Source organism: Oncorhynchus keta, chromosome 23, assembly GCF_023373465.1.
Source record: "Oncorhynchus keta strain PuntledgeMale-10-30-2019 chromosome 23, Oket_V2, whole genome shotgun sequence".
Taxonomy (NCBI): Eukaryota; Metazoa; Chordata; class Actinopteri; order Salmoniformes; family Salmonidae; genus Oncorhynchus; species Oncorhynchus keta.
Window position 1 is genome coordinate 33,540,932 of NC_068443.1, and position 14,935 is coordinate 33,555,866.

Below are 14,935 nucleotides of genomic sequence, written 5' to 3' on the forward strand. Positions count from 1 at the left end.
TTTAATGGACCTTTTTATGTGGGGTCAGAGGATTAGAAGGCTCAATGCTTGCCTCCGCGGACGCTCCTCTGAGAAAGTGAAGAGAATGTGAATGACAGAGTGTGTGTAATAGTGTGTGTGTGTGTGTGGTTGTCTGTGCATGTGTTTTCCGACCCATATAAAACCCCATAGTACCTTACAGTCCAACCTCCACCCCCAATGGCAGTGCCAGTGTAATACTGTGCTCTTGTATGGAGTATGTCGGAGTGTGTATCAGTACCCTGAGTGTAAACAGTGCCCCCTGGGATGCCAGCTGATGCCAACTCAGTGGGCTCTAATAGGAGAATGTCATGTGGAGGTCTGGAGGTTCCATACACTGTCACTTCACAGCACCACTCGGTACAATCCTCTTAGCAACATACACAGCCCTACAGGTTGCCTTATGATAATTACTTACACATCTCAGATATGGACAGGCTTGTAAAAGTCTGTGTGTGTGTGTGTTTCTATGTGTGTGCGTAAATGTGTGTGTGTCCGTGCCTAAGCATGTGTGTTTATCCATGCTGAGTGAATCCTGGAAAGTGGCTATGGGCAGATTAAACAGTTTGCCACTGGGCAGATTAAACAGGGTGACCCTGCCTGTGCTCTTATCTGGAGTAAACACTGAAGCCCAGCCCATTGTTCGCTCTCTCTCTCTCTCTCTCTCTCTCTCTCTCTCTCTCTCTCTCTCTCTCTCTCTCTCTCTCTCTCTCTCTCTCTCTCTCTCTCTCTCTCTCTCTCTCTCTCTCTCTCTCTCTCTCTCTCTCTCTCTCTCTCTCTCTCTCTCTCTCTCTCTCTCTCTCTCTCTCTCTCTCTCTCTCTCTCTCTCAGTCTTTCCCTCTCTCTCTTTCTCAGTCTTTCCCTCTCAATTCAATTTCAATTTAAAGGGGATTTATTGGCATGGGAAACGCTAGTTTACATTGCCAAAGCAAGTGAAATAGATAATAAACAAAAGTGAAATAAACAATACAAATGAACAGTAAACATTAGACTCACAAAAGTTCCAAAAGAATGAAGACATTTCAAATGTCATATTATGGCTATATACAGTGTTGTAACAATGTGTAAATAGTTAAAGTACAAAAGGGAAAATAAATAAACATAAATATGGGTTGTATTTATGCAGCTCAGTTTCCACCTCGTTTTGTGGGCAGCGTGCATATCTCTCTCTCTCTCACACACACACACACACACACTTGGAGAATCAAGGAAGAATTTCTTTAATCTCTTTAAATGTCAACAGCATCGTGGCTCCATCATGGGCTGCCATGGCAATGACCTCTCGCCACCCCAGAATGCATTGCTTCTAACAAACCAAAACCAGCAGAAGAAACACACATCTGAGTGAGTAATATCCAGTCTGAAGCTACTTCTGAAGCCAAAAAGTAAAAAGACATTAATCTCTGGGCCATTTTGTTATATAAAGCTAAGTAAATAAGTATACTAAGCGACCAAGCTGCTAGGACAGAACAGACCTGGCGTCACCTTCAATTAGCACTGAAGTGTGAAGTCAGATGTGTGAAAACCCAAATGCAGAGGACTTTGAAGCCCCAATGGCTATCCCTGTCCAGAGGTCATTACAATACAACAACACCGCATGGAATAAGTACAAAAAAAAGCTCCTCAAGGACAATCCATAGACACTATTTGCTGACTGCTACAAAGACGGGAACAGACCATCCCCACGGTGCTATAAGAGCACACTAACCCTATGTCAAGAGAGAGGGTATTTGCCCAGGGTGGAAACTCAGAATACTAAACATTGAGGAAAGTGAAACAACCTCTGTCAACATGTACAGGTCTGGGACAGTAATGGTGCAGGGCCTCTTGCAGGGCCTCTTGCAGGGCCTCTTGCAGGGCCTCTTCATGCTGTTCCAGCAGGACTTTTACGGGATCAAAGAGAGAGCACTGCAGGAAAAGATCTCTCTGTGATGACTCACCCATCCTGAGTGAGTCTGATCACACCTCTTCAAACTGTCCTGCAGACGAGGATTGTCATTCACGAAAATACTTTCACCCTGCCACCACGCAGCAGGTGAATGCAAGGATTTTGCGAGACGGTGCCTCAAAACCTCATGTCTACCTGGCTCACCACTCTACCCTGGACTTGAACAGCCTTTATGCCAGGTCCACCTCTACAAGGCATTTATCCCAACTTTTGACAGGACCCTGAAGGACGTCACCCTCAACCATAGCCTAAGCACCTCACACAGGAGCAACAGACACCCCAGCCAGACCAGGGAGACAACCTCCCAGACCTGCAAGACCCCCTTCTGAAAGACATGCACTGAGAGAACCCATGCCAAGAGGACCTACACCTAGATCACAGCATCACCAGCCACACCCCAACCAGCTAAGACCACCCCAAGCAAGCCCTGGCCACACCCTATATAGCCCACCCCATATCAGACATATGCCCCTTCTGCCATTCACATGCCCCCCTGCCCCTGCGGCAAAGACCTCAACATGAAAGCAGGACATTTGCTGTGAGCAGAGCAACAGGAATCATGAGGCATCAACGCCAAAGGAACTGAATAATATTAAGAAATGCTATAGTTAGTGTAGAAATCTACCAAAAAACAATTAGGCACAAACAAATTCAAGCCCTTCTAGACAATTTCCTGGACAAAAGGTTTCACTGCAATAATGAAGGTGTAAACTTGGCAGTAGAAAACCTAAACAGTATATCTGACCTCTCAGCTTCCCTATAAATTCTAAAAAATGTCAAGCAGACAACCTAAGAAAATGAACAACAATTACAATTTTCTTATTTTACCTTTATTTAACTTGGCAAGTCAGTTAAGAACAAATTCTTATTTTCAATGACGGCCAAGGAACAGTGGGTTAACTACCTGTTCAGGGGCAGAATGACAGATTTGTACCTTGTCAGCTCGAGGGTTTGAACTTGCAACCTTCCGGTTACTAGTCCAACGCTCTAACCACTAGGCTACCCTGCCGCCAAAATGGTTTGATGAAGAATGCAAAAACCTAAAAGAAATTGAGAAACCTGTCCAATCAAAAACGTAGAGACCCAGAAAACCTGAGCCAACTCTTTCACTATGGTGAATCACTAAAACAATACAGAATTACAGAAATCCAACCAAATACTCTAAACAAAACAACAACAACACAAAGAGCTATCAATTCAAAATGGAGATGTATGGATAATATGTATGGATGTATGGATAATATGTATGGATGTCTGGATAATATGTATGGATGTATGGATAATATGTATGGATGTCTGGATAATATGTATGGATGTATGGGATGTATGGATAATATGTATGGATGTATGGATAATATGTATGGATGTCTGGATAATATGTATGGATGTATGGATAATATGTATGGATGTATGGATAATATGTATGGATGTATGGATAATATGTATGGATGTATGGATAATATGTATGGATGTCTGGATAATATGTATGGGATGTATGGATAATATGTATGGATGTATGGATAATATGTATGGATGTCTGGATAATATGTATGGATGTATGGATAATATGTATGGATGTCTGGATAATATGTATGGATGTCTGGATAATATGTATGGATGTATGGATAATATGTATGGATGTATGGATAATATGTATGGATGTATGGATAATATGTATGGATGTATGGATAATCCACTTCTCCAGCCCTTTTGGCTCTATAACAAAGAACAAAAAGCAAAAACATATACATGATCAAATACAAATCTTAGAAACAACTATTAAAGACCAGAACACACTGGATTGTCCAATTACATTGAATGAACCACAGGACAAAATACAAACCCTCCAACCCAAAAAGGCCTGTGGTGTTGATGGTATCCTAAATGAAATAATAAAATATACAGACAACAAATTCCAATTGGCTATCCTTAAACTCTTTAACATCATCCTCAGCTATTTGGACACAAGGACTGATTCCCCTAATTCACAAAAGTGGAGACAAATTTGACCCCAATAACTACCGGGGGATATGCGTCAACAACAACCTTGGGAAGATCCTCTGATTATCATTAACCGCAGACTCGTACATGCTTTGTTGGTTTCAAAAAAAGCTTTCGACTCAATTTGGCACGAGGGTCTGCTATACAAACTGATGGAAAGTGGTGTTGGGGGGAAAACATACGACATTATAAAATCCATGTACACAAACAACAAGTGTGCGGTTAAAATTGGCAAAAAACACACATTTCTTTCCACAGGGCTGTGGGGTGAAACAGGGATGCAGCTTAAGCCCCTCTTCAACATATATATCAACGAATTGGCGAGGGCACTAGAACAGTCTGCAGCACCCAACCTCACCGTACTAGAATCTGAAGTCAAATGTCTACTGTTTGCTGATGATCTGGTGCTTCTGTCACCAACCAAGGAGGGCCTACAGCGCCTAGATCTTCTGCACAGATTTTGTCAGACCTGGGCCTGACAGTAAATCTCAGTAAGACAAAAAAGGTCTGGTGGCCAGGACCACAAATACAAATTCCATCTAGAGACTGTTGCCCTAGATCACACAAAAACATAGACAATGTAATACACCAAATAATGCATGCAGAGCAGAATTAGGCTGATACCCGCTAATTATCAAAATCCAGAAAAGAGACGTTAAATTCTACAACCACCTAAAAGGAAGCAATTCCCAAACCTTCCATAACAAAGCCATCACCTACAGAGAGATGAACCTGAAGAAGAGTCCCCTAAGCAAGCTGGTCCTGGGGCTCTGTTGACAAACACAAACACACCCCACACGGCCCCATGACAGCAACACAATTACACTCAACCAAATCATAAGAAAACAAAAAGATAATTACTTGACATATTGGAAAGAATTTACAAAAAACCTGACCAAACGAGAATGCTATTTGGCCCTAAACAGAGAGTTCACAGTGGCAGAATACCTGACCACTGTGACTGACCCAAAATTAAGGAAATCCGTGACTACAGTAGGTACAGACTCAGTGAGCATGGCCTTGCTATTGAGAAAGAAGACAGGCTATGTGCACACTGCCCACAAAATTAAGTGGAAACTGAGCTGCACTTCCTAACCTCCTGCCAAATGTATGACCATATTAGAGACACGTATTTCCCTCAGATTACACAGACCCACAAATAATTTGAAAACAAATCCAAGTTGGATAAACTTCCATATCTACTGGATGAAATACCACCGTGTGCCGTCACAGCAGCAACATTTGTGACCTTTTTCCACCATAAAAAAGGCAACCAGTGAAGATCAAACACCATTGTAAATACAACCCATATTTATGCTTATTTATTTTCCCTTTTGTACTTGAACTATTTGCACATCATTACAACACTGTATATCGACATAATATGACATTTGAAATGTCTTCATTTTGGAACTTTTGTGAGTGTAATGTTTTGTTATTTTTTTTATTGTTTATTTGACTTTGGTTCATTATCTATTTCACTTCCTTTGGCAATTTAAACATATGTTTCCCAAAGCATCTTAAATTGAAATTGAATTGAGAGAGAGAGTGACAGAGAGGCACAGAGAGTGAGAGAAAAGAGAGATGGTCATAAAACAGACGAAGAGAGAGAGAGAGAGAGAGGGACAGTGATAGAAGGAGGAGGAGAAAGGCGGGGACAAAGTGAGCGAGGGAGAGAGAGACAAAAGGAGAGAGATAGGCAGTGTGTGTACTATCTGAGGGTATCGAATGCGGGGCCACAAAAGGCCTGGCGGGCAGCGGCGCAACAGAATCTGTCCCGTTTGTCCCCTCAAATGGCCCCTAGGGACCCGTGGGTAATGGGTCCTTTATGCCGAGGCCTTTTCAGGACCTAATCCTCATCTACATAACAACAGTGTCACTTGGAAGCTGCGCTGTGTCATCTCCGCCTGGCCGTCACTCACTACTGACCTTTTGCTCTCTTGAGTGTCGCTCTCGCCCGATGTCTGGCTTGCTCTCTCTCTCTGCCGTTCATTTTTTCTCTCTCTCTCTCTCTCTCTCTTTCTCTCTGTCTATCTTTCTGTCTCCCTCATTTATCGTTTGCTCCCAAAACAATGTTGGTTTAAGAGAGAAAGACAGTAAACCAGAGGTCAGCTAACAAAATACTAAGCCTCAGACGCCAAGTCACGGTGTGTTCAAGAACCAGAACCAATCCAATAGGACCAAACCATTTTCTCCAGTTTCATCTATAGATTGTAGCATCTGTATGATGTTTTACACGTTCCTCCACTCCTCTTCAACAACCTGAGGTTAGATTTACAGTACGGTAGGAGTCTGCTCTGCTCTCATTGATGGAACACTGTTTTGGGAGACATGGATCCACCTACAATAATCTCACCCCACTTCCACAGAATGAAGGTTTGTTCTGTGGACATCACTAGGGGACTAGTTATGCACGGTACCTTTAGAGAGCGTACAGTCTACACGCATACTAGTACAACACACCCAACACACAACGAAAACACGCTCCTCCACACGTGTAAATCTAATTCCCATCGTCTCACATGGGAACTGAATGATAAGAGTGTAAACATTTTGAGTATCAACCGGCTTCACCTTTACCTGGTCCAAAAATCTGTTTGTGCTGTATGTGACTATAGCCAGCTCAGCAGTAATGCGCCTGTGTGTTGGTGTAACCATGGTAATGGAGTGAGGCTGAAGGGAGGGCCTACCTGGTTGAAGCGCTCCAGCCTCTCCTTCACCTCGGCCAGTTCGGGGTTTGGGCTGCGAACTTTGACCTCGGGGTTCTGCTTCTGGGCCTGAAGACCGTTCCCCACCACTCTGCCTGTATAACTGGAGAGAGAGAGAGAGGATGGAGGGGGCAGTGGGAGAGAGAGAGAGAGAGAGAGAGAGAGAGAGAGAGAGAGAGAGAGAGAGAGAGGATGGAGGGGGGGTAGTGGGAGAGGGAGAGGATGGATGGAGGGGTAGGAGGAGAGAGAGAGAGAGAGAGAGAGAGAGAGAGAGAGAGAGAGAGAGAGAGAGAGAGAGAGGATGGATGGAGGGGGTGGAGGGGAGAGAGAGAGAGGATGGATGGAGGGGGCAGTGGGAGAGGAGAGAGAGAGAGAGAGAGAGAGAGAGAGAGAGAGAGAGAGAGAGGATGGATGGAGGGGGTAGGGAGAGGGAGAGGATGGAGGAGGGGGTAGTGGAGAGGAGAGGAGAGTGGAGAGGGAGAGAGAGAGAGAGAGAGAGAGAGAGAGAGAGAGAAAGAGAGGGAGGGGGCAGTGGGAGAGAGGAGAGAGAGAGAGAGAGAGAGAGAGAGAGAGAGAGAGAGAGAGAGATGAGAGAGAGGGAGAGAGGATGGAGGAGGGTATGGAGGAGAGAGAGAGAGAGAGAGAGAGAGAGAGAGAGAGAGAGAGAGAGAGAGAGAGAGAGAGAGAGAGGATGGAGGGGGCAGTGGGAGAGGGAGAGATAGAGAGAGAGAGAGAGAGAGAGAGAGAGAGAGAGAGAGAGAGAGAGAGAGGATGGATGGAGGGGGTGGGAGAGGGAGAGAGAGAGAGGATGGATGGAGTGGGAGAGGGAGAGGAGAGGAGGAGGGGAGGAGGGGGGAGGGAGAGAGGAGAGAGGAGGATGGGGGCAGTGGGAGAGGAGAGAGAGAGAGATGGGGGGCAGGGGAGCAGTGGGAGAGGGAGAGAGAGAGAGAGGATGGAGGGGCAGTGGGAGGGAGAGAGAGAGAGAGAGAGGATGGAGGGGCAGAGAGGAGAGAGAGAAAGAGAGGAGGGGCAGTGGGAGAGAGAGAGAAAGAGAGAGAGAGGAGAGAGAGAGAGAGAGAGAGAGAGAGAGAGAGAGAGAGAGAGAGAGAGAGAGAGAGAGAGATGGAGGGGAGGGGGCAGTGGGAGAGGGAGAGAGAGTTAGAGAGGATGGAGGGGGAGTGGGAGAGGGAGAGAGGATGGGGGGCAGTGGGAGAGGGAGAGAGAGAGGGGGCAGATGGAGGGCAGTGGGAGAGGGAGAGAAGAGAGGATGAGGGGAGGGGGCAGTGGGAGAGAGAGAGAGAGAGAGAGAGGATGAGGGGGCAGTGGGAGAGAGGAGAGAGAGAGAGGAGGATGGGGAGCAGTGGGAGAGGGAGAGAGAGAGAGGATGGGGGGCAGTGGGAGGGGAGAGGGAGAGAGAGAGGATGGATGGGGGCAGTGGGAGAGGGAGAGAGAGAGAGAGAGGAGGATGGATGGAGGGGGTGGGGAGAGGGAGGGAGAGAGAGAGAGAGAGAGGATGGAGGGGCAGTGGGAGAGGGAGGGAGAGAGAGAGAGAGGATGGAGGGGCAGTGGAGAGAGAGAGAGAGAGAGAGAGGATGGAGGGGCAGTGGGAGAGGGAGAGAGAGAGAGAGAGATGGGGGAGCAGTGGGAGAGGGAGAGGAGAGAGAGAGAGATGGAGGGGAGGGGCAGTGGGAGAGAGAGAGAGAGAGAGAGGATGGAGGGGGAGGGGCAGTGGGAGAGAGAGAGAAAGAGAGATGGATGGGAGGGGCAGTGGGAGAGGGAGGGAGAGAGAGAGAGGATGGAGGGGGCAGTGGAGAGAGAGAGAGAAAGAGAGATGGAGGGGCAGTGGGAGAGGGAGAGAGAGAGAGGATGGGGGGGCAGTGGGAGAGGGAGGGAGAGAGAGAGAGAGGATGGAGGGGCAGTGGGAGAGGGAGGGAGAGAGAGAGAGAGGGATGGAGGGGGCAGTGGGAGAGAGAGAGAAAGAGAGAGGGATTTAATTGATTGTTCGCTTGTTGAACAGCGGCATTGCATCACATTACAATCAGGATTATATGTCTACAAACAACCAACCCTCATGCATCAAAACCCAAACATTCAAAGTGCATAACATTGTAGAATAAATGATCATGTCTCTGCTATATTATTCATGACATTCTCCAACTTAGCCCTTCAAGTCTGTTTTAAAATCTAAAGTAGAACAAAAGCACTTTGGCTCCACTCAAAGTGATGAGGACAGTTTGTCCAGCACATTGTCAGCAACCCTGCCTTCTCAGAGAAGCCCATCCTAAATCACTATACATTACAGGAGAGGTGCTGGTACTGTCCTGTATGAGCAGTTCTGAGCTCTTTTAACGACTCAAGGAGAGGTACTGGAAGTGCTGAGTGTGTGTGTGTGTGTGTGTGTGTGTGTGTGTGTGTGTGTGTGTGTGTGTGTGTGCGTGCGTGCGTGCGTGCGTGCGTGCGTGCGTGCGTGCGTGCGTGCGTGCCTGCGTGCGTGGCTGCGATTCAGCAGGCTGCAGGGCTGGAGCAGGCTGCAGGTGGAGCGATCCAAAAACAACTTAACAGGGTTATGGGGGTTTGGGTAGAGAAACTCCCATATGTGCCAGCATCAAATCAAATGGTGCTTCTCTTCAGGTTCCGGTTGTGTGTATAGTATATGGGCGAGTTCACCTAAAATGTACTCCAGAATAAAAGCCTATCATCAAGGTGAACTGGATTATGGCTGGTTTGTGATTTTAGCAGTGACGTCGTGATAAGGTGTGTCTGTAGCGCTTCACCGAGTCGCAATAGAAATATTAAACCTCCCCTAGAGCCAGCCACCTCTCTCTTCTCTTCAGAGTGGTGTGCATTGCTAATGCGCTCCCTCTCTCTCCCTCTGTGTCCCTCTCCTAACTTCTCTCTGCATCGCTCTCTCCTCCCCCTCTGTCTCTCTCTCTCTAATTGTACCTGCAGCTCTTGAAGCCTGTCTGACTTATCCCCACTTCCCCTGACATCAATTATGAATTGAAAAGACAAATGCCTTCCTTTGCTTGGGTTGAAAGGTAAAGAGAGTGTCAGGCTGGGCTATGACTTGGCTGGGGAGGGAGGGGTGGGAGTATTGGCTGGGGAGGGGTGGGAGTATTGGCTGGGGAGGAGGTGGGAGTATTGGCTGGGGAGGAGGTGGGATTAGGGGTGGGAGTGGCTGGGGAGGGGGTGGGATTATTGGCTGGGATTATTGGGGTGGGGTGGGAGAATTGGCTGGGAAGGGGTGGGAGTATTGGCTGGGAAGGGGTGGGATTATTGGCTGGGGAGGGGTGGGATTATTGGCTGGGAAGGGGGTGGGATTATTGGCTGGGAAGGGGGGGGGATTATTGGCTGGGGAGGGGGTGGGATTATTAGCTTGGGAGGGGGTGGGAGTATTGGCTGGGAAGGGGGTGGGAGTATTGGCTGGGGAGTGAGTGAGTGAGTGAGTGAGTGAGTGAGTGAGTGAGTGAGTGAGTGAGTGAGTGAGTGAGTGAGTGAGTGAGTGAGTGAGTGAGTGAGTCGTGGATTCAGGGCTTGAATATTATATGGCAGAGTTGGGTCAGGGCATTAATACTCTATGAAAGTTACCAGGAAGTCACTGCTCCTCAGCCTTGTAGTTTTTTAACTTTTGTAGGCTTTTTGAATGATCTTCAATTGACCAAAAAAATAATTAAAGACAAGTTCACATGAAGTCCTATCTTATCTCATCTTATCTACAGTACATTACATGGCCAGCCCATCAGATTCATCTCAACATCTGCCAGCTGAGTATTGACTGGGTTAGGGTTAGGGCTATGAGTATTACAGTACTATTGAAGAGAGGGAGATGCCTTTATGTATGTAAGAGCGTGATTGGGCAATAGTATGAGAAAATCCCTGTGTGTGTGTGTGTGTGTGTGTGTGTGTGTGTGTGTGTGTGTGTGTGTGTGTGTGTGTGTGTGTGTGTGTGTGTGTGTGTGTGTGTGTGTGTGTGTGTGTGTGTGTGTGTGTGTGTGTGTGTGTGTGTGTGTGTGTGTGTGTGTGCTTGCGGGCGTGCGTGGGCGGCTTGTGATCATGTTTGTGAGGTCAGACGGTTCAGGCCATTGACACATCTAATTGAGCAAACAATTTGATTTAGCTCCTCTCCCCCTTCCTCCCTCCTTCTTTTCCCATTCACCCCTCTTGCATTTCACCACGAACACGCGCACACACACACACATACAAGTTTGACACTCTAAAGCTCTCCATCTCGATTAGCTAACACACGTCTCTATTTCAATTAGGCTAAACGCAACAAAACAACTGCCACGTAATCAAAACAATCTCACTGGACGACGGCTGGGTGGAGTAAGTGTGTGTGCAATGAATGCAAGTTTCTCTCTCGGTGTGTGTGTGTGTGTGTATGTGTGTGTGTGTGTGTGTGTGTGCAATGAATGCAAGTTTCTCTCTCGGTGTGTGTGTGTGTGTGTGTGTGTGCGTGCGTGCGTGCGTGCGTGCGTGCGTGCGTGCGTGTGTGCAATGAATGCAAGTTTCTCTTCTCTCCCGTGTGTGTGTGTGTGTGTGCAAGTGTGTGTGTGTGTGTGTGTGTGTGTGTGTGTGTGTGTGTGTGTGTGCTGCATCATAGACTATATTTGGATACAGACCTAAAGGCCTTATTGATCTAACCTTAACCCCCCCCCCACACACACACACACACACACACACACACACACACACACACACACACACACACACACACACACACACACACACACACACACACACACACACACACACACACACACCACTCACTAATGATGTCTTTCTGACCATACCCTGCCCCTGGACCTCTCAACTACTGAGCCATGTAAGCTTCAAGCTATAGCCTCAGGCCAAGACATTCACATACACACGCACTACCACCACACACACACTTCACTAATGATGGTGCTGCTGTAAAGTCTATAAGCTAACAGGGAGACCCAGAGGCCATGGCTAGAGGATAGAGTGAAATGTGGCTCCGCGTAACCTGGTGCGCGCACACACACACACACGCACGCATACACGCACACACGTACACGCACACACACACTCACTGGAGGGAAAAACGCTGAAACACTGAAGGGCACTGAGGTGTTGAAACGGAGGGCTCCTTTAGTGTTGTTTGGGTCTACTTTCTAGTAGATGACGCTTGTCAACTCTTACTGTCACCTTGGCAACAAGTGTGGAGAGTTGTTGAAAGGGAGTGTGGAGGGTCGTTGAAAACAAGTATGGAGTGCTGTTGACCATGTCCCATTAAAACACACACACACACAATTCTTCTCCATTCTCCTCTGGCACTCGCCAGAGCACTAAACTCTGGTCACCATGATATATGACTATTAAGAGTTTAAGGAGCCCAGAGAAATAAATGGGTTTAGAAGTCCTGAGTGAGAGAGATGGAAAGGAGAGGGAAAGACTGAGAAAGAGAGCGAGAGAGAGAGAGAGAGAGAGAGAGAGAGAGAGAGAGAGAGAGAGAGAGCGCAAGAGGGACTTATAAGGGTTTATGAGGAGGTTGGACATGTTGAAATACTCTAGTCTGAAATGAAGTCTTTGTTTAGGAAAGGCCACACTGTTCTCACACACTGATAACTGAACCACACTCACAGCGACGTCCAGTAACATTAAACACATGAAGTTAGTCCCTAATGCAGAAGAGACACTCAGACAAGTATTTAATAAACAAAGATCCCCAGACAGGCCTGTAATAACACAGTAAACACACACGCATACAGTCCACACACACACACAGTCGAAACACACACACACACACTCTTTCAGACGCGCTCAGTCAAATATTTAAAAAAAATGCCATGTCCCGTACACAAACACATGCACTTATGATGACAATACAGCTTAGAATGCGAGTACTTCAAAGACCCCCCTGTTCCAGTCAAAGTGTTCTGGGACCTTTAATAGAGAGAGGTGGGGAGGGAGAAGAGGGAGGGAGAGCTGCCAGAGGTCATGCGTAGGCGAGCCTGAACAAGGTGCTCTCTCTCTCTCTCTCTCCTTGTCTTTCTCTGGGGCTAAGTTGGGTCAACGAGGCCTAAAGCATACCGAAGAGGGGCTGGGATGGACCCACAGAATCCTAGCCCTCATCACTAACATGTGTTAGGTCTTGGGCTGAACCCAGAGTTTTTGTGGAGCTCCATACCAAAGCTGGGCTGTGGCTGGACTTGGATTGGACCAGGGTCGGGTTCAAAGAATCTCAACACCACATGCCCTATCAGGGTTTTGGCTGCTATAATGTAGATGCTGTGATAGCAGCAGCAGCAGTGTACGGCCAATTGACAACAATGCACAAGCAAAGCTTAATTCCACTCAATGACTCTAGCGCTTTAGCTAGAAACAAACAAACAAACACTTGAGACTGGATGAAATGGGGGACCAAGTTCCGGCATGCTGTGTGCAGTGGCGACGATCTCCGCTAGACCACGGTCTATTGGCCGAGAGTGGGCTGAGTTGGGCTTTAATCTGTTTCTATCGGCCAATCAGATACGCTCCGGTCAGCCAACAGCTAGCATGACCACCACGACCACGTCCAACACATAAACATGCAAACAAACAAACAACAATTGTAGGCTGTTTCCATGGCGCCACAGAACTTAGGACTAATGGCGATCTAGGTTTAACCAGTTGAAGCTAGGGGGGCGCTATTTCATTATTGGATTAAAAAACGTGCCCGTTTTAAGCGCAATATTTTGTCACAAAAAGATGCTCGACTATGCATATAATTGCCAGCTTTGGAAAGAAAACACTCTGACGTTTTCAAAACTGCAAAGATATTATCTGTGGGTGCCCCAGAACTGATCTTACAGGCGAAACCAAGATGCAACCTCAAACAGGAAATTAGCAGGATTTTTGAGGCTCTGTTTTCCATTGTCTCCTTATAAGGCTGTGAAAGCGCCAAAAATTAGCCTGCCCTTTCTATCGTTTCTCCAAGTTGTCTGCAGCATTGTGACGTATTTGTAGGCATATCATTGGAAGATTGGCCATAAGAGACTACATTTACCAGGGGTCCGCCCAGTGTCCTTTGTTGAAATTGTTGCGTAATCTCCAAGCTGCTCGCATTCATCCATGTGATTTAGACAGAGAGGAGACTTCCATGTGGAAGAAAGTTTGGCGTTTGGATGAATGAATTTTCTTTTTTTTTTGGTAGCCAAACATGACGCAGAAAACGGACCGATTTCTCCTGCACAACTAATCTTTCAGGAAAACTGAACATTTGCTATCTAACTGAGTCTCCTCATTGAAAACATCCGAAGTTCTTCAAAGGTAAATTATTTATTAAATGTTTTTGCGAAAATGTTGCCTGCTAATGCTAACGCTAAATGCTAATGCTAAATGCTAACGCTAAATGCTAAATGCTAGTTTGCTATGGTTGAGAAGCATATTTTGAAAATCAGAGATGACAGTGTTGTTAACAAAAGGCTAAGCTTGAGAGCAAATAGATTCATTTCATTTCATTTGCGATTTTCATGAATAGTTAACGTTGCGTTATGGTAATGAGCTTGAGGCTGTATTCACGATCCCGGATCCGGGATGGCTCGACGCAAGAAGTTAAAGTGATGTTTATACGGTGAGTGGGTTGCACTGTGAAGATGTGAAGAAATATAGCCATGTCTAGCTATTCCCCATCTCATTCTTCCCTTCCCTTTTACATTGGAGTCAATTAGCAGATGCTTAACGGAGCAATTCATCGGCTCAGGGATTTTTATTTCTTTATTTCATCACATTTTTTAAACCTTCATTCAACTAGGCAAGCCAGTTAAGAACAAACTCTTATTTACAATGACAGCCGGCCAAACCCGGATGATGCTGGGCCAATAGTGCGCCGCCCTATGGGATACAGCTTGTCGATTTCAACCAGTGACCTTACGGTTACCGGCCTAACGCTCTTAACGGCTAGGCTACCTGCTGCACACATTTGTGATGTATAATGGCAATGAGTGGGCAAGAGGGATGACAAAGGAATGGAGGAATGAAGTGATGGATGGATGTCACTGAAAATGGAACATACAATTGACCCAAACAAAAAATGTGTCTTTTAAAGCCTAATGGCCAATGATGATGCTAGCTTAGCACCTAGCCTCCAGCTAGCATAGCACCTAGCCTCTAGCTAGCATAGCACCTAGCCTCCAGCTAGCTTAGCACCTAGCCTCCAGATAGCATAGCACCTAGCCTCCAGATAGCATAGCACCTAGCCTCTAGCTAGCCTAGCACCTAGCCTCTAGCCTAGCACTACTACTCACTCAACTAGACA

General features: G+C 46.7%; 1 protein-coding gene across 2 annotated transcripts in view; it reads right to left on the reverse strand.

Annotated features, from left to right (window-relative positions):
• The window catches only part of LOC118402555 (glypican-5-like), a 210,978-nt gene that overhangs the window by 64,569 nt on the left and 131,474 nt on the right, over nucleotides 1-14,935 (reverse strand). For both annotated transcript variants that reach the window (XM_052477055.1, XM_052477054.1), the window contains one exon: nucleotides 6,658-6,778. In XM_052477055.1, coding sequence (XP_052333015.1) covers nucleotides 6,658-6,778 — 121 coding nt within the window. The remainder of the gene's footprint in view (nucleotides 1-6,657; nucleotides 6,779-14,935) is intronic.